Raw genomic sequence first — 23,312 nt, forward strand, 5'->3', positions numbered from 1 at the left:
AAAAATACGAGGGGAGATTATCCCTACTATATTGACATAGTAGAGGAGAACAAGAAAGATTTGGGGCAAACAGCCAGTAAGCAGAACTAAAAAAACACAATCAATAAACCCAATTCCCATGCAAAGTTCCTGGAAAGGTACAGCTCTTCATAAAGGCACAGTCAAAATGATGCTGGCAGAAGTAAAAGACAAAAAGTCAGCCTCGTGCAAGGAGCTTATGGAAGCTGGCAGACATGAAGGGGACAAAAGGCCACATAAAGACTGTCATGACAGACAGAAATGTGTTTGTAAGGTTCATGAACAGAGCTTGTTGTCATATCGCCTGCTCCTCCTGCTCCTCTCCTCGCACACAAAGTGAAAGGGAAAAAACTTCATTCGAGCTTCCCAGGCTTCTCTGATCTTTGAATGCCAGCTCCTGGGCAAATGGGAAATTAGTGTTACACACACACACACACAAAACAGGATTGTCAACAGGGCAGAGGAGAAATTCCATTTTGGAAAGGTACCCATACTGGGGCATGACTGGAAACTCCCCAAACCACAATTCTTCAAAACTGAGGTCTGAGCAAGAGAAAGGGGGAGGAGCAAGAAGAGAACACAAGCATGGCAACCACAGAGTTCATATGTTGTTGTTGTTGTTTTTCTTTGCAAAGTCTGAACGCAGCCGTAAACTATGGCTGCAATCACACACACTAAATAATCCACTTTCAATGCACTTTCCAACTGGGTTATACAGGGTGAACTGGCAAAATCCAGCAGGAAAGTGCATTGAAAGTGGATTGAAAATAGATTATTTAGTGTGTGTGATCGCAGCCTCATTCACCTAAAGTCTTGCCTCACACAGAAGAGCAAAACAGTTTGGCATACCATAAGCAACCATATGAAGTAATGGCAAAATAGGCAAGACTGAAAAAGACACTATACAGTTCATCAGATCTCTAGAAGTCAAACTAATGAAATATGCATCTCAGTGCTCAAACAAAAATATCTCTCTCATGGCAGTTGGTTATTTTAATACCAGGGAGGGGGGTTGGATACTTACTGTGAATCATGATGGTTTGTCTTGTAAGCGTTGAAGACATCTTGGACTATGCTCTCTACCTTTGTCTGTAGTGAATACATTACAAGTGGATGAAAGAAAAAGAATACCATGCATTAATATTTTAATAATTCTAATGAACAATCACCATTAAAATACAACTGAGAAGTATTACATAGCATGCCAACAACAAAACTACTTAGGGCTGTGAAGATCTCTGTTCAAGTCACCAAGTTGTGAAACCTACAGGGTGATCTTGGGTCAGCCATTTTCTCTCTGCCTAACCTACCTCAAACGGTTGTTATGAAGGTAAAGTGGAGGGGGAGAACAGTGTACACTGCCTTGAGCTCCCTGGAGGAATGGTAGAATGAATATGAAGTGGTACAGAAGATTATTCTTATTATAAATGGATATTAGTGCAAGAGAGCTGCTCCTGTTGTTTTTAAAATTCAACAAAGAATCTTGAAAAAGTAATGGATCATAACAGACAACCAAATCGCAGCTACTTCAGTACAGAACATCTCCTCAGGACAGAGTTATATGGCAGCCGACCATACTCCTGATTCAATTCCTGCAGCTGAAGAACACAAAAAGAATCCCTAAGGAAAGGCATAGATCTTCAGACCCCCCACCCCACCCCATCAGCACATGCTGACCCCACAGAGAATGGCTTCTGCCGTGTGGGCATGAGGAAGGTTCCAGCACCCTCTGAATGGACACCGCAGAAGTCAGCACATGCACTGAAACAGAACAGCCTAAGAAACTCTCATTAGACTGAAACATAAGAACTAAAGTCTGTGTATGTACTGATTTTACCTCAGAATTATCTATATTATCTATATTGAGTTACCACAGACATTTTACCCCAGATTTCATCTGACCTTTCCTCTCTATGTTGAATAAAATATTTTGGTAATTTGTAATATAAAAACTTCTCAAGTGCTATTTAAGTCATGTACATAAATGGGGGCTCCCATTCCTTCCCTCAGGTTCCCGGCCTGAAGAGACAGCCAAAATATTATACTGTGACAGGATGGGACAGGCAGAATTCTTCAGGAAATAAGAAAACAGACAACGAGGGCAGCTCAGTCACAAAAGGGAAAGAAAAATGGAAGGAAAATCCTGCCTCTGAGGGAGGGAAGTGAACGGGTGCCAGCACAGCCTGCCTTTTCCTTGAGCATATAAAAATACCAGGGACAAAGTTTAACTAAAAGGGCCTTCTAGAACAACTGATTGGTTCAGCATAAGAAAAGGAGTACGACAAGGATGTATCTTGTCACCTTGCTTATTCAATTTATATGCAGAGTACATCATGCGAAATGCTGGCCTGGATGAATCACAAATTGGAGTTAAGATTGCTGGGGAAAAGATCAACAACCTCAGATATGCAGACGATACCACTCTAATGGCAGAAAGTGGAGGACCTAAAGAGCCTCGTGCTCAGGGTAAAAGAGGAGAGCGCAAAAGTGGGATTGAAGCTCAACATCAAAAAAACTAAGATCATGGCATCCGGCCCCATCAGTCCTTGGCAAATAGAAGGGGAAGTCGTGAAAGTACTGACAGACTTCACGTTCCTGGGATCCCAGATCACCCCAGACTGTGACAGCAGCCATGAAATTAAAAGATGCCTGCTCCTTGGGAGGAAAGCGATGGCGAACCTAAACAGCATGATAAAAAGTAGAGACATTACCCTGCCAACAAAAGTCCGCATGGTCAAAGCAATGGTATTCCAAGTAGTCATGTATGGCTGCGAGATTTGGACTATAAGGAAAGCCGAGCGCCGAAGAATAGATTCTTTTGAACTATGGTGCTGGAGAAGACTCTTGAGAGTCCCTTGGACTGCAAGAAGATCAAATCAGTCAATCCTAAAATAAATCAACCCTGACTGTTCCCTGGAAGGCCAGATCCTGAAGTTGAAGCTCAAATACTTTGGCCACCAAATGAGAAGGGAGCACTCACTGGAGAAGACCCTGATGCTGGGAAAGTCTGAAGACGGGGACGGTAAAGGATGAGGTGGTTAGACAGTGTCATCGATGCAACGAACATGAAATTGAGCAAGCTTCAGAGGACAGCGGAAGACAGGAGGGCCTGGTGTGATCTGGTCCATGGGGTCGCAAAGAGTCGGACTCGACTGTGCGACTGAGCAACAACAAGAGTGAAAAAAAAGTACTTGCCTGGGGCTGGAAGACAACTAAAGCAGGAACTGTCCACAGTGCAAAGGGGAATGAGTTCTATAGAGCAGGAGCAGATGCCAAGAAAGCTGTTGTGTTGGTTTCCACTAACATGATTTTTCTGATGGGGAAATGGGGGAGTGTCCTGCAATAAGGCTTTCATAATTGACTTCAGAGCTGTCATGGCTCAGGTGGGGTGTCACCTGACGCTGCCACCACTCTGGTTCCAGGCTCCCTTGAGAAGGCCCAGAGCACCCTCCCAAGACCTTCTGACCTCCCTTTTGGCCAAATAAGAGGCGTGAGGACCAGGCAGAGTGAACAATGAAAATAGTTTATTGTATAAGAGGTCAAACAAACAAGGTGCAGAAATACAACAGTAAGTGGGTGAAAAGAAATCAAATGCCCTAACGCGTCTAAATATATACTGTCCCTAGTTCACTATTCCACTATTTTAGGGTTCTAAAATTTATCACTGCTAATTCACAGTAGTAGCCAACATAACTGGCACAAAGTGGGAGTAATATGCTTACTGCAGCCAACGCTTGGCAGCATCCTGGCAGCTATGTACCATACCACTTTGTTGCCCTGCAAGAGCCTTACGCAGCATCTATAAGGCTATGGACTATAACTGTAAGCTGGACTGTACAATAAGTGTGCCAGGGTATTGGACTGTGCAGTAGCCAGAAGCTGGTGCCAACCTCCTGGACTGTAGGCACGTGCCCAGCTGAGGGAAGCCTCGCTCTGAAGCAGTGTGCCAAGCCAGACGATAGACCCATGGAATACCCGATGCCTTTCACCCCTGCATCTCTGCAGGAGGCAAACCAACCTCCCTGACACCAGAAGTCCACAGAAACAGCAGCAGTTCATTATGAAGGAGCCATGCTCTGTGAAGGAAGCCTGAGCATTTCTGCAAAGATGCCATAGGCAGATAACTTTTCCATCACGCAGGTACCTTCCCCCGCCCCCCCCTCACCTGCACCAGAAGCTGCACGTACTCTTCATTGTAAAACTTACGCCATGAGAGGGTTAAACAGCTGTCACATCCACCTGCCGCCCATTCTGATAACGCAGCTGCCGACTGTTGGGCCATTACAACTAACGACCGTCCATGGACCTGGGACATTACTACTCTCTTCTTTCTTTTGTATTTCTAAAGGTGTCACCATTAGCTGAATATAACTGTAATTGCCCAGCCATTAATCCTATTCTCCCGGTCATCTCCTAACCATTAGTAACTAGATTTTTCTATGTGAATGGTAAAGCATCCCGCTCTCAGTCATTTTGGGTATATAAAGACAGCCTCTCCCCAATGCTCTTCTCTCTCTCACACTTCTTACCTACCTGACCCCACCCTACCTTGTTGGCTCCATTCTTAGCACTGCTTGGAGTCTCCCACATGCATTGCCAGTCAACACACGACCCCTTCCCTGGTATTTTCCCTATTTTCGCTGCAGGATCACCTCGTCACGTTGGACAGGTAAAGTATCGTCCCCATCAACAATACCTTTCTGCTAACTGTCACTGTATCTTTCTATCTAATATCTTAGCTCTGTGTCGCTTGAGTGTGTGATTGTTTTATTTTTATTGTATGTGTGCGAGAATTATTAGTAAAGAAATCACTATATTTTAAGATCTAGCCTCTGTTTCTATTTCTGGGGATCTGGATAAGTTGGACTCCAGTATACATAAGTTAAAAAAGGTAAAGGTTTCCCTTGCTTGAAAGCCAGTCGAATCTGACTCTAGGGTTGCGGTGCTCATCTCCGTTTCAAAGCCGAAGAGCCAGCGCTGTCCAAAGACGTTTCTGTGGCCATGTGGCCGGCATCACTAAACACCAAGGTGCACAGAACACTGTTACCTCCCCACCGAAGTGGTACCTATTTATCTACTTGCAATTTCTTGCTTTCAAACTGCTAGGTTGGCAGGAGCTGGAACTAGAGACGGGAGCTCACTCCATCATGCGGCACCCGGGTCTCGAACTGCTGAACTACTGACCTTCCACAGCCTGCAGTTCAGCGTCTTAACCACCTGAGCATAAGTTATTGTTCCCTTAATTAGAGCCATTGCCATTTAATATTCAAATTCCCCATTCTATTAAAGAAGTAAGGCAATTTGGCTAGAAGCTTCTTAATCATCTTCAAATAGAGCCCCACATTACATGTGTGACAGTACTCCAACCTGCATATCACTAATGCATGTGAGACTATGGCCAAGTCCACCTTGCCTCGATAAGGCCACAGCTAGCAAACCAGGGTAAGCTGGAAAAGCATTCCTGATTTCTTCCATCACCTAGACTCCAATGTCAGTGAGGCATCCAGAAGCATGTGAGTCTATGCCTTCAGGGAGAGTAAAAATCCATCCAGCACAAGTTGAACACCTGTTCCTGGCTTAGCTTTATCCCTGAACCACAGCACCCCTGTTTGGTCTGTCAAAGAGAGCCCCTCTGCTTGCCCAAACTGGGCTAGGAGTTCTCTTTGCCAAGAGGTAGACTAGCTCCAATTACAAAGGGGTCAAAGGCACCTGTAGTACCTTTAACCAGGTAGTGCTATCACCAGTCCTTTTACGTCCCTCCAGCCCAGAGCCAAAGGACAGACTCTAGACCTTACCAGGCTCAACTAGGGAATCCTCCCTGCAAGGTAGGTTCACAGCAGGAGACCCACAGGTTATTCTAGAAGTACTAACCGACAGTCTTAGGCATCAGATATCTCATTGCAGCAGTGGAGACAGAAACCAGAATTGGTGAATAAAATATTTAAGTGCAGAGAATAATTAATAAAAAGTGCAGAATTACTTAAAATAATATTGTGGGGAATAAAACAAGAAAGCTAAAGATTAACACACTAGCTAGACACTTATAGAACCTTGGTTCTCAAAGTCAAGATGTTACCCATTCAGTTTTGGGTCCAAGTGTACTCTGTCTCCAGAGTCCCCAAATCCAGGCTGGTTGGCTCCAACAATCAGAGCTTCCAAGATGGCCGAAAGGTGAACAAGGCAGAGTTACATGTCGGCTTCACATGCAACACTATCATGCCCCCAGAATAGGAGTTAAGGTAACCTCAGACTGGTTGCTAGGCCTGGGCACCAATCAGGGTTCAAGCAATATCTTTCAGATACAAGGAGGGCAATCAAGGAAAGGGAGAGCCAGTTTGGTGTCGTGGTGAAGTGCAGGCGGACTCTAATCTGGGAGAACCGGGTTTGATTCCCCACTCCTCCACTTGCACCTGCTGATGTGACCTTGGGTCAGTCACAAGCTCTGGCACAGCTGTCCTTGAAAAAGAGCCGTTTCTGTCAGAGCTCCCGCAGCCCCACCCACCTCACAGGGTGTCTGTTGTGGGGAAGGGAGGGGAAAGGAAGGGAAAGGCGTTTGTAAGCCGCTCTGAGAGCCCTTTGGGTAGTGAAGGGCGGGGTATAAATCCAATCTCTTCTCCTTCTTCTGATTGGTCTCTGGTTATGACAGAAGAGCAGGTGATGTGATCTGCAGTTTCACAGCACCAGTCCCTTCCCACAGGACTTAATTGCTTTGGAATGTTAACGAGCCGAGGCCACAGAAAAACATCTTATCTTGCAGGTGTGCAGAGATGGACACTCTTCTCCAGCACTTCTGTGTGAACTAAGGAGACTTAAAGACAACATTTTTAACAAGAGCAGGCCGCAGCCAGATTGAACCACACTTTTAAAGCAGACTCCATTTTGAGTGAACCAAAGTTATTGATATGGTCTCAGCTTGTTTGCCCTCCTCCAGTACCTTCCAGCATCCAGACACCAGTTAACCTCATCAACAGCTCCCCTCAGTCTTCATGGAAAGGAGGCTCAGAGCTGAGTGTCATTCATGTATGGATCACAACTCACTGCAGATCCCCAGACAGTCCCTTTCCGGTGGGTTTATGTGAATATTAAACAAGATGGGAAACAAGAGGGGACCACCTTGCAGGACCCACTTGTCACACAGCCAAGCAGAGGTCTCCTGGCCTCCCTTTCTAAAACCTGCCCTCCAGAAAGAACCTGAACCACCACTCGTTTTTCTTATTATTGCATCAAGTTCTAAAATACGCTCATGTAAATCTTGATTGATACTGTAGTTATAGTATGATTTTCCCTTCCCTTTAATGTAGGCCAGAATTAAGAGTTTTATCCTGTGTATTTGGAAGTCTTTAAGGTGCATCAAAAAACCATACAGTGACAGGTAGCATAATGCATCACAATAGCTTGGATCTTATCCCTTCTTTCCACTCCTCTTCATCCACTGATGAAGTGGCCCTACAGAATGTGTGCTCCTCTGACAGTCTGTACTTCCACTCTAGCAAGATCAATGTATCTCAATGTCAGGACCCACAACCAAACAACGGAGCACACACTTCCAAGAAAGGTTTTGCATTATTGTCAGTACTATGGTTGCAGTAACATGATCACTGTTAGGAATGAGTAAGGAACAAGCATACAATGATATAGCAGATTCAAGAGGTCCCCCACACACATACCTGTGGGCCAATCACCCTTTTTCCCGCAGGCGGGAAAGAGAAACCGATTCTAGGCTGAGAAACGAAACTAGTCTCACGGTTAATTACAGTGGAGACACTACACAGGCAGGAGTACAAGGTCAGAGATAACAAGGGGAGAAGCGAGAGGGAAGGAATGTGGCACCAACTTGAACACAGGTCAGGCAGGCGAACTCTAGGCCCATAAACAATATGGCAGCATAGCTGACACTCAAGCGGCCCAAAAGCACCAAGCGAAAAAGGAACACACTCTACAGCAGAGAACCATCTCTGCAATGGAAAAAACACAGGTAGAAATAAGGAACAGGTGTCAGCTATGCTGCCATAGCAGGTGGGGGGGGCAGATGAGACTCTTCTTCATGCCTCTGGCATTTTGTCTTTTGATTCCCACTCACCGTCTTATCTTGTAACTCAGACCAATGACCTTGGCACTTCTTTCTGCAGACTTTGCTGGGAACCTCGGCTCGTTAGTTTTAGGCGCAATTTCTTGCTTTGCTTATTGTCTTACCTGCATCAGGGGGTTCAGTTCGAATTCTGTGTAACTGTGTCTTTCCTGCCTGGGACCCCAGTTCTGACACTAAACGTGTAACCAGACTGACTTGCTTATACTGCTCAATAAACCTGACCCTAGTTATGGAACGTTGTTGGGACTGTTTTTGGCAAAACTCTGACAGAGTGTCAGAACTCCTTTAGGCTGCGACCCTCGTACCTCACAATGAGTGACGGGGACGGTCTGGAAGTGCCAAGGTCCTCGGCGGAGGAAATCCCGGCTACGATGGCTAAGATCCCCGTCACCATCACAGGAGCGAGTGGAGGCGCGGAGTATAGAGTACCCATACACACATGAGTTGTGGGTGACTACCCTCTGGCCAGGGAACAGGAGCCGTTACGACTACCTGCCCTACAGGGAGACCAGTTCAAGGGGCTGCGATGTCAGATGCTAGCCCAACAAGAGGAGTTGCGGCAGGAGATGCAGGAGATGATGCTGGATATCCCGCGCCTCATCGCCAAGATGGTACAGCGTGAGATGCGGCTGCAGCAACCGGCGGTGTCGGCTCAAGCCCCTCCGGCCCAATAGGCACCCCCTGGGCAAGCCCCACCAGCGCAGGTGCCACCAGCATTGGTACCGGTTCCTGGAGGACCTGAGGCACCACCAGGGCCAGTCCCTGCTCCATCGGCCCCAGCCTTAGACCGGCCGAAAGAGTTGCTGGATGCCACATTCGACAGTACGCCCGAGAAGCTTGTGGGGAGGGGAGGGGAAAGGAAAGGAGTTTGTAAGCCGCTCTGACAGCCCTTTGGGTAGTGAAGGGCGGGGTACAAATCCAATCTTTTCTTCTTCTCTGCAGCTGGGCACCACAAGACGAGGTGCCTCCTCCAGTGGGGAAGAAAGCCCTAAGCTGGCGGGAAAAGACCAGGACCTGTTGTAAAATGTGCAGAGCAGCAGGTCCGACAGCAATCAGTGCCACAAATGGTGAGCCACGACCCTCTGTTTTTCGTGACTGTAATGGTTCTTAACCCCGAAATGGGGACATAGGTGCAGGTGAGGGCCCTGGTAGACTCTAGGTGCACAAGAGACATGAACAGGCCTTCAATAGTAACAGGGTTGGGTGTCCCAGTGCAAAAGCTAGCTGAGCCCCTGACTTTTATTCAAATGGATGGCTCAGCTATGAAGGTACCAAACAATACCTATTCAGATGAGAACGGGGTCCCATTGGGAACACCAGGCCTTTGTGATAAACCCAATGGCCCAATTCTCTATGGTTCTAGGCAGTCCATGATTGCACAGCCATGACTCACACATCTTGTGGAGCGAAGGGACTGTGAATTTTGTGGCTGAGGGGTGCCAGAACCACACTTGGTCATCTGAGTGGGGAGAAGCTCCCCACAGACTCTTGGTTTGGGTCTGTCTGGCACAAGACGAGTTAAACTCCATCCCGAAGGAATATAGAGATTTGGCCAGAGTGTTTGAGGAAGAAAAGGCAGGCGAGCTGCCTCCCCACCGTAATACAGATTGTACTATTGAGATCTTCCCGGGGCACAAGTTGCCTAAAGGGAAGTTATATTCTATGAGACCAGCCGAAAGAGAGAAGCTGTGAAAATTTATAGACAAAAATCTGGTACGGGGCTTCATCCACCCCGCCTCCTCCCCGTTTGCTGCCCCGGTGCTCTTCCGGAAGAAGAAAGACGGAGGGCTCCAGCTATGCATGGACTACCGAGGTTTGAATGCTGTGTTGGCCCCTAACACTTACCCCCTCCCCCTTATCAAAGATCTCTTGGCGGAGGCAGCCAAGGGAAAGATCGTTACCAAACTGGATCTTCGGGATGCTTACTTCCGAGTGCACATCAGGGAGGGGGATCAGCCAAAAACTGCGTTTAACACTCCATTGGGACAGTTCGAGTACCTGGTCATGCCATTTGGGCTCCAAGGGGCCCCCGGAGTGTTCATGAACCTGATCAATGAAGTTTTCCACAAGCACTTGTTCAAAGGGGCACTCATTTATTTAGATGATATTTTACTGTATTCTCAAGATTAAAAAATCACATGTGAAACTGGTGAGGGAAGTCCTACAAACACTGTATGATCACAAGCTGTTTGCTAAGCTGTCAAAATGTGAGTTTCATCAGACAGAAATCGACTTCCTGGGCTACCGTATTTCTCCTAGAGGGTTGGAGATGGACCCACATAAAGTAGCTGCTGTGTTGGAGTGGGAAGCCCCTAGAACCTGGCACCAACTCCAAATGTTTTTAGGGTTTGCAAATTTTTATAGAGCCTTCATCTCCAATTTTGCCCAGGTGAGCCTGCCCGACAGACTTATTAAAAACTAAAGGGAAGGGGTAGGACAGCACAAAACCTGGGGCGTGCTTGGACTGGACAGTGGAATGCCAGGAGGTGTTCGATAACCTCAAAGCGCTGTTCACATCAGAGCCAGTGCTTGCCCATCCAGACGAAAATAAAAATTTTATGGTACAAGCTGATGCTTCCGACGTGGACGGGGGGGGGCAATACTCCAGGAGGAAGCGGATGGGCGGCTTCACCCCCTGGCATATGTGTCAAAAAAGTTTAATACGACGGAACAGAACTGGGCAGTGTGGAACAAAGGCAACGGCCATTAGATTGGCGCTTTCCACTTGGCGACATTGGCTGGAGGGGGCGCCAAGTGATAAATTTTCTACCAAAAAAAAAAAAAAAGCAGAACGGGAAAGCCTCCAGCTCATGCAACACAGCAACACAGCTCTTCCATGGCTCCTAGGAGGAAGATGGAGAGCCAGGTTTACATTCACATGCTCATTCTGCAGCTCAGCTTAATTGAAGGAACAAAGGTACAATTGATACATTCCCACCAATTTGTCCTCCTCTCTGTACTTTCCTCACTGTCGTCGATTTGACAAGTGCTCTCTTCGCCATTAAAGGTCAGATTCTGGAAAGAGATAATGAGTAGTGATTCCTCAGAGATGTCTCAGGCCTCCAGCAAAACAGCTCAAATCCAACCGGCAATCATGTCAACTGTGGCTGACGAGTATAATTTCAGACACTTTGGCCGTAACAGCTGGAGGTAGCGAAGTCAGCAGCAACCGAACCTCTGACTATTTGCTGAATATGTTTGGGATTTTTTAATAGAAGGGTTTGCCAGCCACATGTGCTTTGTATTTGGCACCATTCCCTCAAGAGCCTTAGGAGCTGGATCCCCCCACCTTTTCCCGGCTTCTCTGTGACCCAAAGGAGAGTGCAGAGTGTGGGAGCTGTGTGTGTGTGTGTGTGTATGTGTGTGTGTGTGTAAAACCAACTCTAATTGGGCATCTTTTCTGTCAGAGGATTGCTCTGTTTGGCAAATGGAACAATCAAAACCAAGATTGTGGCGCACTTTTCCCACTCAACGGGAGATATACCGGACTACAAGCAATAATTTGTTCACACTGTTCAGCCAGCTGAGCTTTAAAAGGAGGAGGCATTTCCATTAACAGGAAATTGGTCATGTAATCGAGTTCTGTAACTCTATCAAGCAATTTCCACAGTTGATGTGGAAAATATGTATGTTGTAAAGTTGTATGTAACAAGGCCAAAAAGAAAGCCCCACAGGAGCTATTTCCGATCGCTACCGGTACTGCATTCAGTTACATACCTCCAAGATGTTAACAGAACGCAACCAATCAATCCGTGATCCAGTTCTAATTAAGCAGTGCTGTTAATCTAATCTCCTGTAGAGAAGTTATTTATGCTATCAACATTTTGGGGGGGTAAGTTATCAGTGGGACTTTATTTCGCATGTGTATAGTAGGCAAGTGGGCGCAGAACCGGCAAGTCAACCACTCTCCTTCAAAGGGATCCATTTATATTCACTAACTACACATTAATGTACCACGGGCTAAAGTTGTCACAGTGTTCAGTCCATCCTGAATTCTTCAGCTACAAGGGGAGATGAGTGAAAACACAGCTGCATTTCAGCTAGCTCAGGGGTGTTAAACTCATTTGTTACAAGGGCCGGATCTAGGGCTGCCAAGCCGCGGCGGGGGATCCGCACGTCTTCACAGGATCCCTGCCGCAGGGGACAGCGATACACGTTGCACCGCCGTCGCCAGGATGTGACGCTACGCGTCGCTCTGGCAACGTTGCCAGAGCGACACGTAGCGTCACATCCTGGCGACGGCGGTGCAATGCGTATCGCTGTCCCCCACACGGCAGGAATCCTGTGAAGACGTGCGGATCCCCCGCCGCGGCTTGGCAGCCCTAGCCGGATCTGACATAAGTGGGACTTCGTTGGGCTGGGCCATGTGTGTCATAGCAACGACAATGACTTTATAGAGGACACCGACAAAAACAATTAAAGGGTTTTTAAACTTAAAATACAAACATGTTTAAAACAGTAACACTCCTGCCATATTTTATTTAACAGTCTTTGATAACTGACACCTCCCAAACCTCCCCCCCCCCAACCCTTAAAAGATGCCTACCTAAAATGGAAAGGTTGGGGGGGGGATAGTGGGATTTTGGCAATGCAATTTTTTTAATAAAACATCAAGAAAAGCACAAGGATCACAGCAGAAACTAAAGATAAAAACTGAAAATATAAAATGTTCTAGGCCTAGGAGAACATGAAATGGCTGGGCATTGCAAGTGCCAAGTGGCTCTCCAGTGTAAGGTCCCCCTTTGGCTGTGTGTTCCCAGGTTAGACTACTCACTCAGGCACCCATTCTCAGGTCCACTCAGCAGAGAGAAGCCGGCTCAAATCATCGGCCGTTTCTTTGCAAGCAGACAATTTCAGCTGGCATACAAACAATGGAAAAGTGAAACTCTACTCCACTGATACACTGCAGCTCAAAAAAAGATGCAAAGAAAATGCAGAATGGATTTTCCTGTAAGGTTTCTGAGCCCAGACAGACTACCCCGGGACTGGAGAGCTGCAGGCCAGATTGAAGCCCTGGGCAGGCTGGTCCCGGCCTGTGGGCCTTACGTTTGACATCCCTGGATTAAAGAGTTTGATTATTTACAAGAAAAATTTAATTTAAAAAAAACCAGTTGTGTCTAATTTTGGGTCGTATCATCTACTTAGATCGTAATAACTCCCAAACATTCCAGATCGTATGTTGGAACTTGTAGGATAGCAGTCTTGGAATAGTCATCCTATGGGCCTTAAGTAGAGAAGTGACAGGAGATGATATGTATGGGGCTTGGAAGAATTAGCTGGTTAAGACTTCATAGTGAAGGTATTTTCCACTTCAACAGTAGAAAATATGACAGATTTGTGACTTATCATCTGTGAAAGAGCAGACATGTCAGTGTTTAACTTGCTGGACAGTGTGAAAACATTATTTCTTAAACGTGTTTGACAGAAAGGGTGTATCGCAACAACTCTGCTCTCAGTTGCTCCATTTTCAAACAACTGAAGCTGTTTATTTTACTTACCACCCCCCTGCACCCCAATTTAGTACAGTATCCTTTGGGCCACACTCATGACAGCCAGTGTGGCACAGTAGAGGGGTTCATGTGTCAGCCCCGGTTCAAATCCCCACACTTCCATGAAACTCTCTGGGTGGCCGTGGGCCAGTCACATACTCCCAGCCTAACTGGGCTCTCAGACTCACTGGGAGAATAAAATAGCGAAGGGAGAACCAAGGAGGCTCCCCTGAGTTCCCTGGAAGAAGGATGTGATAGCATGACTTGAAGACAGTTTTATTTTTAAAACTTTACACATCAACACCTTGCTTGCCAAAGACGGAGGACCACCCAACTCCTTGCCTTCCCCTTTTTGCCCTCCTGGGACCCCCATACCTGTTGTTACCCCACTCGCCCTTTTTTTCTCTATAGTCTTGTTTCCCCCCCCCCTTCGCCTTTTGGTGTACACAACTCAGTTGCTTATGAACAGCCAGGAATAGCAATGCCATTTCCTTTACAAGACCCACCATGTGCAGGGTGCTGACTGAGATAACTATTTCAGTGCCGCCCATACAGTCATGTGGCCTTAACGTACCAGACAATGCTGCTCTTCCAGGAATAAGCAAAAAGGTCCAGAGATCAAATATTTCTCAACCACAATTAAAACAATAAATGTCTTAAATGTTACAACAGTGCTGCTAGTCAGTCAGACCGGTAACTGACTGCAGAGAGGATTTCAACATGTTTGTAAAGGCGGGAAGATACATATCACCACCATATATAGGCACACTAAGGAATAAATACTTGGCCATTCTAATTTGCCCCATTCAGATACTACAAAATCGCCACTTTCCTTCAAATAATTTTCATGTCTGTACCCCTTCACCAGTAGCTAGAAAAATCCAGAAAACGTCCAGCATTCTAGCATATTTCCAGGGATTTTCTAGTTTCATCTACAAAGACTGTTACCATATGCAGAATGAGAAATGCCAGATTTCAAGGTGAATTCAGAAAAGGAAGATGCACTAGAGATCATACTGCAAATTGACATTGGTTACTGGAGAATGCAAGAGACTTTCAGAAGAAAATTAGCATGTGTTTCACAGGATAAGAGGCGACTGTTAGGACAGAATATGGGGAACAGAATAATTTCCAGTAGGCAAAGATGTTAGACAAGGATGTCCCTATCTCCCCATCTCTTCAAGCTATGTGCACAACACATTATAAGGAAAGCTGGGTTAGATTTAGATGAAGGTGGAGTGAAACTGGTGGAAGGAACATTAACAATCTGAGATATGCAGATGACACTACATTACTGGCAGAAAACAGTGGAGACCTGAAATGACTACTGATGAAGGCTAAAGCAGAAAGTGCCAAAGCAGGATTAAACCTGAACACCAAGAAGACTGAAGAATATCAAGAGTGGAAAGGTACTGGGCTTTTGTAGCCCAAAGGCACTGCCTTACTCTCCGGGTAGCCCCAACCGCGGGGCACCCCGTTTCTGACCTGAACCAGAGACCCACAAAACCAGGCCAAAGAGGACACTCTTGACCTGTGCCACAGAGCTAGCCAAAGCTCTGCAAAGGGGTTTCAATCTCAGGTTGCACAAGGTGCACTCCAGGGCAATCTCCAACCCCCCTCCACCCTGCAAAGGTATGCGTAAGTAATGACCACGAGTTCCTTCAGGTAGGTATCTGCATTTCCAAAGCCATTCAGTGGACATCTGGCGAACCGTCTCTGTCTCCAAACCCTCACGTAAGTCCCTTGTATGTGATGCCTGTGCCTATGTAGAAATCATTTGTCTCACCATCTAGCCTTCCTGTCTCCTCCCACAGGATACCAAAATCAAAGATGATTAAATCATTAATAATCCTTCCTGACAACTATCAGAGGCCCATTTCCCCCTTTTTGTCCAAGCCTGGGAACCCATTCAACCTACCTCAGCAAGACCATCAACGGCAATTAATCTCATCAAGTCACGGCTCAGGAGACCACCCCGCAAATTCCTATCACAGAGCAAGCCCCACCTCAATGTGCACTCTGAGGACGCCTGTTATTGAGTATACCCGCATAGCCTCTGCTTTGGGTCTCCTTTCTGAGCTTGGAATGCTGGCCATTTGCATGCTCTTCTTCACAGACATCTGCCAATCTGGACAGGTGGCATAACCCCTATAACTGCTCCTTAAATGTCTCTATCGTCACCTCTTTATTTCTTAGTTCTGTATTACAAATATATTTTGATTGCCTAGAGTGATTGTATGTAGAGATATTTTTCTAATAAATATTGAAAACTCTTTAAATCTGAAGTCTTCCTACTGAACTGGACCTTGGTATACAAAGGCATGCAACTCCTTGTACCCTTCTGGCTTTAGCTGTCTCATAGCTAATTCCCCCAATATTGAGACAGGCCACTTGTGGTAACATAAGAACATAAAAGAAGCCAATGTTGGATCAGGCCAATGGCCCATCCAGTCCAACACTCTGTCACACAGTGGCCAAAAATACCAGGTGCCATCAGGAGGTCCAGCAGTGGGGCCAGGACACTAGAAGCCCTCCCACTGTTGCCCCCCCCCAAGCACCAAGAAGACAGAGCATTGCCTGCCCCAGCCTGTGAGTTCCTATCTATACCTTGTGGCTAATAGCCACTGGTGAACCTCTGCTCCATATGTTTATCCAGTTCCCTCTTGAAGCTGTCCATGCTTGTAGCCGCCGCCACCTCCTGTGGCAGTGAATTCCATGTGTTAATCACTCTTTGGGTGAAGGACTTCCTTTTATCCATTCTAACCTTACTGCTCAGCAATTTCATGGAGTGCCCACGAGTTCTTGTCTTGTGAGAAAGGGAGAAAAGTCCTTCTTTCTCTACCTGCTCCATCCCATGCATAATCTTATAAACCTCGATCATGTCACCCCTCAGCCATCATTTCTCCAAGCTAAAGAGCCCCAAGCGCTTTAACCTTTCTTCATAGGGAAAGTGTCCCAACCCTTTTATCATTCTAGTTGCCCTTTTCTGCACTTTTTCCAATGCTATAATATCCTTTTTGAAGTGTGGTGATCAGAACTGTACACAGTACTCCAAATGAGGATGTACCATGGATTTATACAGGGGCATTATGATACTGGCTGATTTGTTTTCAGTTCCTTTCCTAAAAATCCCCAGCATAGCGCTGGCCTTTTTTATTGCAGTCACACACTGTCTTGACATTTTCATTGAGTTATCTACTACGACTCCAAGATCTCTCTCTTGTTCAGTCTCTGCCAGTTCAGACCCCATCAACGTGCATTTATAGTTAGGATTTTTTGCTCCAGTATGTATTACTTTGCACTTGACCTCATTGAATTCCATTTGCCACGTTGACGCCCACTCGCCCATCCTTGACAGATCCCTTTGGAGTGCCTCACAATCCTTCCTGGTTGTCACCACCCTGAACAACTTCATGTCATCTGCAAATTTAGCCACTTCACTGCTTACTCCCAACTCCAAATCATTAATAAACAAATTGAGTGTATCCATAATGAATTATTGATCAACAGCAGCACACTCACTAAGAAATGGCTTGCAAAGTTACTCACTGACATCACGAGAACAGGAAGACTCCCAGGGGAATTCAAGAAAGCAAAGATAGTTGCTATTCTGAAACCTGGAAAACCAAAACACCTGGCGGAAAGTTACTGACCTATTTCCCTCTTGAGCGCCTGTGGTAAACTCCTTGAAAGCTTAATCTTGAACAGAATCAATAACAGAATTAATGAACATGTCCCTATAGAGTAGAATTAACAACCATGTCCCATCACAGTTGTGAAGATCAGGTTCTCGGTTTAACAACTTTCAACTGAGGCAAGGTATCAGAAGTTTCTTAAAACATCAGCAGTTTTCATCAATCTGACTGCTGCTTATGACACAGTCCGGAGGGATGGTCTGCTGTACAAGTTCGTACATGTTTTCCCCTGCAGAACATTATTTTGACTCTTAAATGACATGCTGAGTGATAGAACTTCCCAAGTAATTACAGGTCAATTAGCAAGCAGAAGAAACTGAATAACGGTTTACCCCAGGGCTTGCTCCTTGCTCCAGTTCTCTTTGATGTCCTTGAGACAATATCCAGGAAGCTTGCTTATACCAATGATATGGTGATTGCAGTGAGGCACAAATCAACTGAAAGGACTAAGGAAATATTGACTAGGGACCTCCAAACTTTGGCTGATTAATATCGTAAATGGCAGCTCATTCCAAGTCCAGGAAAAACAGAATACTCCTGTTTTCATCTTAATAACAATCTTGCCAACCGTGAACTGAATGTCTACCTTAATGGCACCCAACTTACACATAATCGTACACCTAAGTACCTTGCCGTTACCCTGGACAGGACCCTGAGCTATAAACACCATCTTAGCAATGTAGCAGCAAAAATATCCATGCGAAACAACTTCCTCCAAAAATTAGGTGGCACAACTTGGGGCACATCTGCTATGACACCCAGATGTTCAGCTTTGGGGTTGGTTATAGTATTGCGGAATACGTCGCTTCAGTGTGGCTCAACGGACCCCTGTCCACACACTTGATGTCCAACTTAATACAACAATGAGAACCATCAGTGGACGCATTAAACCCATTCTGACCTATTGGTTACTATTGCTGTGCTATATCGCTCCTCCACATCTTCAAAGACGGGATCACTGAAAACAGGGAGCTGCTGATTCACAAAGACATGGCCAACGTGGGCTTACCCAGACTAAGGTCCTGACACCCAGCAATAAGTTCTGCACAAATCCTGCAATTACAAAATATCAATCTAAGGAATGAATAGTCGTGAACATGGATGCAATCCGTTCAACCCAATATCCATGGCTTGATAAACACCAATGGCCTCCACAGGATTTGACGTGTCATGTGAAGTATGGAAGATGACTAAGAGAATATGAACAGGTTTTGGCAGTTGTACAGACCTGTTGTTTAAATGGGTCAAAATACCAAGGCCCAAATGCTATTGTGGTGAAGCTCGCCAAAGTATTTTTCATCTGTCACAGGAATGAGAGTTAACGTGCTTTCCAAGGAGATGTGATGGAGTTCTTTGAACTTTCCCCAGCTGCAATTGAGTGGATCAAAAATGTAGATATTAGTATTTAGTGTCATTCAACCTGTCTGTATACTTGTATCAACTTGGTTACACATTTTATATCACTGTATGTTTTCTGAGCATAATTTTGCCATACGATAAATAAATAAATCAAGAAGACAAAAGTAATGACTACTGGGAATTACACAGCTTTAAGGTTGAATAGGAAGAAATTGAAATTGTTATAGATCTTCTGTCCCTCAGCTCCATCATCAACCAAAAGGGAGATCGCAATCGAGAAATCAGAAGATTCGGACTGGGAAGGGCAGAGCCATGAAGGAGCTAGAAAAGATTTTTAAAGGTAAGGATGTGTTGCTGCTGACCAAGAGCAAGATAATTCATACCATAGTATTCCCCATTAGCATGTATGGGTGTGAAAGCTAGACAGTGAAGAAGTCTGATTCATTTGGAATGTGATGTTGGAGGAGAGTTTTACGGAGATCAGACACCACCAAAAAGACAAACAAGTGGGCTCCAGACCATATCAAGCCTGAACTCTCCCTAGTGTCAGAAAAATGTAGATATTAGTATTTAGTGTCATTCAACCTGTCTGTATACTTGTATCAACTTGGTTACACATTTTATATCACTGTATGTTTTCTGAGCATAATTTTGCCATACGATAAATAAATAAATCAAGAAGACAAAAGTAATGACTACTGGGAATTACACAGCTTTAAGGTTGAATAGGAAGAAATTGAAATTGTTATAGATCTTCTGTCCCTCAGCTCCATCATCAACCAAAAGGGAGATCGCAATCGAGAAATCAGAAGATTCGGACTGGGAAGGGCAGAGCCATGAAGGAGCGAGAAAAGATTTTTAAAGGTAAGGATGTGTTGCTGCTGACCAAGAGCAAGATAATTCATACCATAGTATTCCCCATTAGCATGTATGGGTGTGAAAGCTAGACAGTGAAGAAGTCTGATTCATTTGGAATGTGATGTTGGAGGAGAGTTTTACGGAGATCAGACACCACCAAAAAGACAAACAAGTGGGCTCCAGACCATATCAAGCCTGAACTCTCCCTAGTGTCAGACTCAGACTCACTCTCAACAACACTCTCTTGTATTGATTTGTTTACTCAGATATGAATACGTGTCAAGCTGAGCTCGTCTGGGTGAGAACTGATGAGTTTGGTGCCAGTCCTGATATTATACCTAATTCAAACAGCCCCCCCCCCAGTGATCCATCCAATCAAGCCATCCACTCAGCCCGCCTAAATCAAGGGCGCACTTCTTCCCTCACACACACACACACACACGCAAACCTACAGTATCTCTCACAGGCTAGCTAACAGAGACAAGCGTTCAAGATCATTCACGTTCTTCCCAACTAGGAGGCCTCCTGAGAAAGTAGTTACACGAAGCAGCTAAGCGAAGCAATGCCCACTCTCTCACTCACACGCAGCATCTGCCCCCCCCCCCCAAGGCCCCAATACATGATGACTACAGGTAGGGAAAAGAGAACATACTTGGCAAATGAGGACCCAAGTTTAACATCTAGAAGCTAAAAGGACTAAACGAGGACTATTGTACTTTGGTCACACTATGAGAAAAACGAGTCACTGGAAAAGACAATCATGCCAGGAAAAGTGGAAGGCAGCAGGGAAAGAGGAAGACCCAACATGAGATGGATGGACTCAATCAAGGAAGCCACAGGGGCCCTCCCTTTGCAAGACCTGAGTGAGGCTGCTAACAATAGGTCATTTGGGAGGTCACTAATTCATAGGGTCACCATAAGTTGGAAGTGACTGGAGGGCACTTCACATGCACACACACAAAACGGGGCGTGTGATTTCTGCTGATTCCCTTTTCCTGCTGCAGACGTCTGACTTCCTCTTCATGACATTACTGGGGGGGGTGTTCCCTGACCCCCCCGACTTTGAGGGGACATTCCGGGCAGCTGCAGGAGCGGGGAGGCGAGGAAGCCATGCCCTGTGGACAGAAGTCCGGGAGGCAACCCTAGAGTTGGATTCAACTGGCTTTCGAGCAAGGGAACCTTTACCTTTTACATTTATAGGGTCACCCTAAAGTTGGAAGCAACCTGAAAGCACTTCTCTCACACACACACAGGTCAGAAAAACAACATTTTGCGTAGCACCACGTCCAGTTTAAAATAAAATAAAGGTGTCGAAGACACATTTAAAACCATACATTTTACGAAAAGGACACAGATGGAGCAGTGAACTTTCGGGTGTATTTAGCCGTCGTTAAGAAGAAGAAGAAGAGATTGGATTTATACCCCCTTGCCCTTCACTTGGAGTCTCAGAGCGGCTTACAAACTCCTTTCCCTCCCCCTCCCCACAACAGACACCCTGGGAGGTGGGTGGGGCTGAGAGAACTCTGACACAAACTGCTCTTTTTCAAGGACAGCTGTGCCAGAGCTTGTGACTGACCCAAGGTCATACCAGCAGGTGCAAGTGGAGGAGTGGGGAATCAAACCCGGTTCTCCCAGATTAGAGTCCGCGCACTTAAACACACTTAACCACTGCACCACTCTTTTTTGCAAACACAAAGACGTGGCCTTGGTCCTACAGGGTGGATCAAGTTCCTCGGAAGCTGCAGGGAGGAGGAAGGGAAGGGAAGGAGGCGGCCCTCCTCACCTCCTACAGACCGACGTGCCCGTACGACCCGGCTTGCGGCCACGCGGGAGGCTCCCCCCCCCGCCCCCCCCGTCCAGAGAGACCCCGACCAGCCTGGCGAAAACCCACCCGCTCGCGCTGTGCACGACGGGATTTGTAGTCCCCGCGCCGAGGAGGAGGAGGAGGGGCGGCGTCTCCTCGCCTCACCTGCTCGACCGAAGTGAGGGTCTGGACGCCGTCGTCCTCCAGCCTCCCTCGGCCCGCTTCCGCGCTCCGCCAGTGGCGCCGTCGGTCAGCGCCTGGGCGAGGGGACACGGAGGCCGCCGCCGCCATGACTCCGGGAGCGTCGCTCGATCCGCGCGGCACACACCGAGGACCAAGGAGCAGCAGGAGCGGCGGCGGGTAAAGCCCGGCTACGGCAACAAGGCGGGGACAGGAAGCCTCCGAGCGCGCGGCTGGGCGCCAAACGTCTCCGAGGCCTCTCTGACGCGGAGGAGGCCGCCAGGACCGCCCTGCTGCCGCGCGGGGGCGCTCGTGAGCCGCTGCGAGGCCGGGGAGTGTCTCGTCCGGGAGGGGATTCCCCTCCGTTCCCGCTGACGCAACACGTCCCGTTTTGGTCCGGAGGGCTCTCCCGACTCAGAACTTGGCCGCTTGCCGTGATTCATGGCGCGCTGTATCCTCCCCCCACCCCCAGCCCCCGGTTTGTCTCATGCGCTGCGAGGTGAAGGGGGGTGGGGGTGGGGTCGCTCTGCTGGCTTGGGGCGTTTTCTTCTGCTGGGTTACCTTAAGCAAACCATAAGGGGAAACAGAAATGTCCAGGCGGACTAGGCAGAAAATGTGATTCCCCTCCCAGCCAGGATAAGTGATGTGTTTGCTGGGGTGGGAAAACGGACCTTTTTAAGACTCTCATCATAGCAGGTGTGCTAAAGTAGTGACTGCAGACCAAGTGGAGTTTCCTTAGATGAAGAGCAAGTTTCATTACAAAGCCAAGGATTTCCTGGTGGACTGCAGCATGTTTTGGCCATTGCTCTGCTTTCCCTATGTCAGGTTCAACAGCAAGTAAAGTGTGGAGCGGTGGCGCAGGCAGTAAGGGAAGCCTGCTTTAAAACCTGGGCAAGCAGCTTCGGCTGTTCAAATCCCCACCGCGGCCAGGGTGAGCTCCTGGCCCTATGTCCCAGCTCACGTCCACCCAGCGGTTCGAAAGCCGGTTAAAGGGCGAGTAGATAAAATGGGGACCTGCTACTAGAGCAGGGGGGCACCCACCTCCGGTGTAGCGGCGATGGCGGACAAGCGGAGAACGAAGGAACGATGCGGCGGCGGAGGAAAGAATGGCAGCTGGTGAGGCGACAGGCAGGAACGGAGGCCGGACAAACGAGGCGCGGAGGCGGAGTGACGCGGCAGGCCGGAGCCTGACTTGGACAGAGGCCGCTGCGGAGCATGCGCAGAAGCGCGAAGTGGTCCGGGCCTAGAGAGTTACATCTGCCGGAAAGGACGGAAGTGCAAAGACCAGCGCCGAAAGAAGGGCCGCCGCCGGGACTGTCCCCTCAAAGAAAGATCTGCTACAGAAGAAAGGGTGCCTGGTAAGGCTTCTCACCTCCCTACTTACATGTGGCCCAAGACTAGGACTGTGTTAATTAATTAGAATTGTAAGCCGCTCAGAGCCCCTGGGGGGGTGAGCGGGATAGGAAAGGAAATCGAATGAAATAAAAATAAATAAATGCAATGTTAACAAGAGTGCTCAGGAAGAAATGTACATTCAAACATATTAATGATATCTGCTCTCCAGTCTGGTCCAAAAAGCAAATGAAATCCAAGCACGTGCGGGGGAATTCTTCCGGCGGGAGGTTACATAATGAGCGGGAGAGTCTCCATGCCTCATGAGAGCAGAAAGTTTCACACCAACTGTGGAACGCAAGCCCTCCCTCCTCTTCAAGGTTAGTCAGATAACCCAGTCTGGCAGTGCCAGTTCGCACAGTCTCAGGAGCGCCTCCCTATCGCTGTTTACAGCAAGCAAGCAAAGCCAGCGAGCAAGCATGCGCCGT

The 23,312-nt window shown here is 47.1% G+C and overlaps 1 protein-coding gene across 2 annotated transcripts in view; it reads right to left on the minus strand.

The window, feature by feature from the left end:
- The window catches only part of LOC107121947 (protein farnesyltransferase subunit beta-like), a 66,939-nt gene extending 44,992 nt beyond the window's left edge, over window positions 1-21,947 (minus strand). The window contains exons 1-2 of one of the 2 annotated variants that reach the window (XM_015424963.1): window positions 21,478-21,947; window positions 1,043-1,107 (exon numbers count right to left, since the gene is read on the minus strand). In XM_015424963.1, the coding sequence (XP_015280449.1) occupies window positions 1,043-1,107; window positions 21,478-21,603 (191 nt within the window). In that variant the 5' untranslated portion in view covers window positions 21,604-21,947. The remainder of the gene's footprint in view (window positions 1-1,042; window positions 1,108-21,477) is intronic. The other variant, XM_015424962.1, reaches the window with a different exon arrangement.
- Window positions 21,948-23,312: the final 1,365 nt, after the last annotated feature.

Source organism: Gekko japonicus, unplaced genomic scaffold (genome assembly GCF_001447785.1).
Source record: "Gekko japonicus isolate JY-2015 unplaced genomic scaffold, Gekko_japonicus_V1.1 scaffold1930, whole genome shotgun sequence".
Taxonomy (NCBI): Eukaryota; Metazoa; Chordata; class Lepidosauria; order Squamata; family Gekkonidae; genus Gekko; species Gekko japonicus.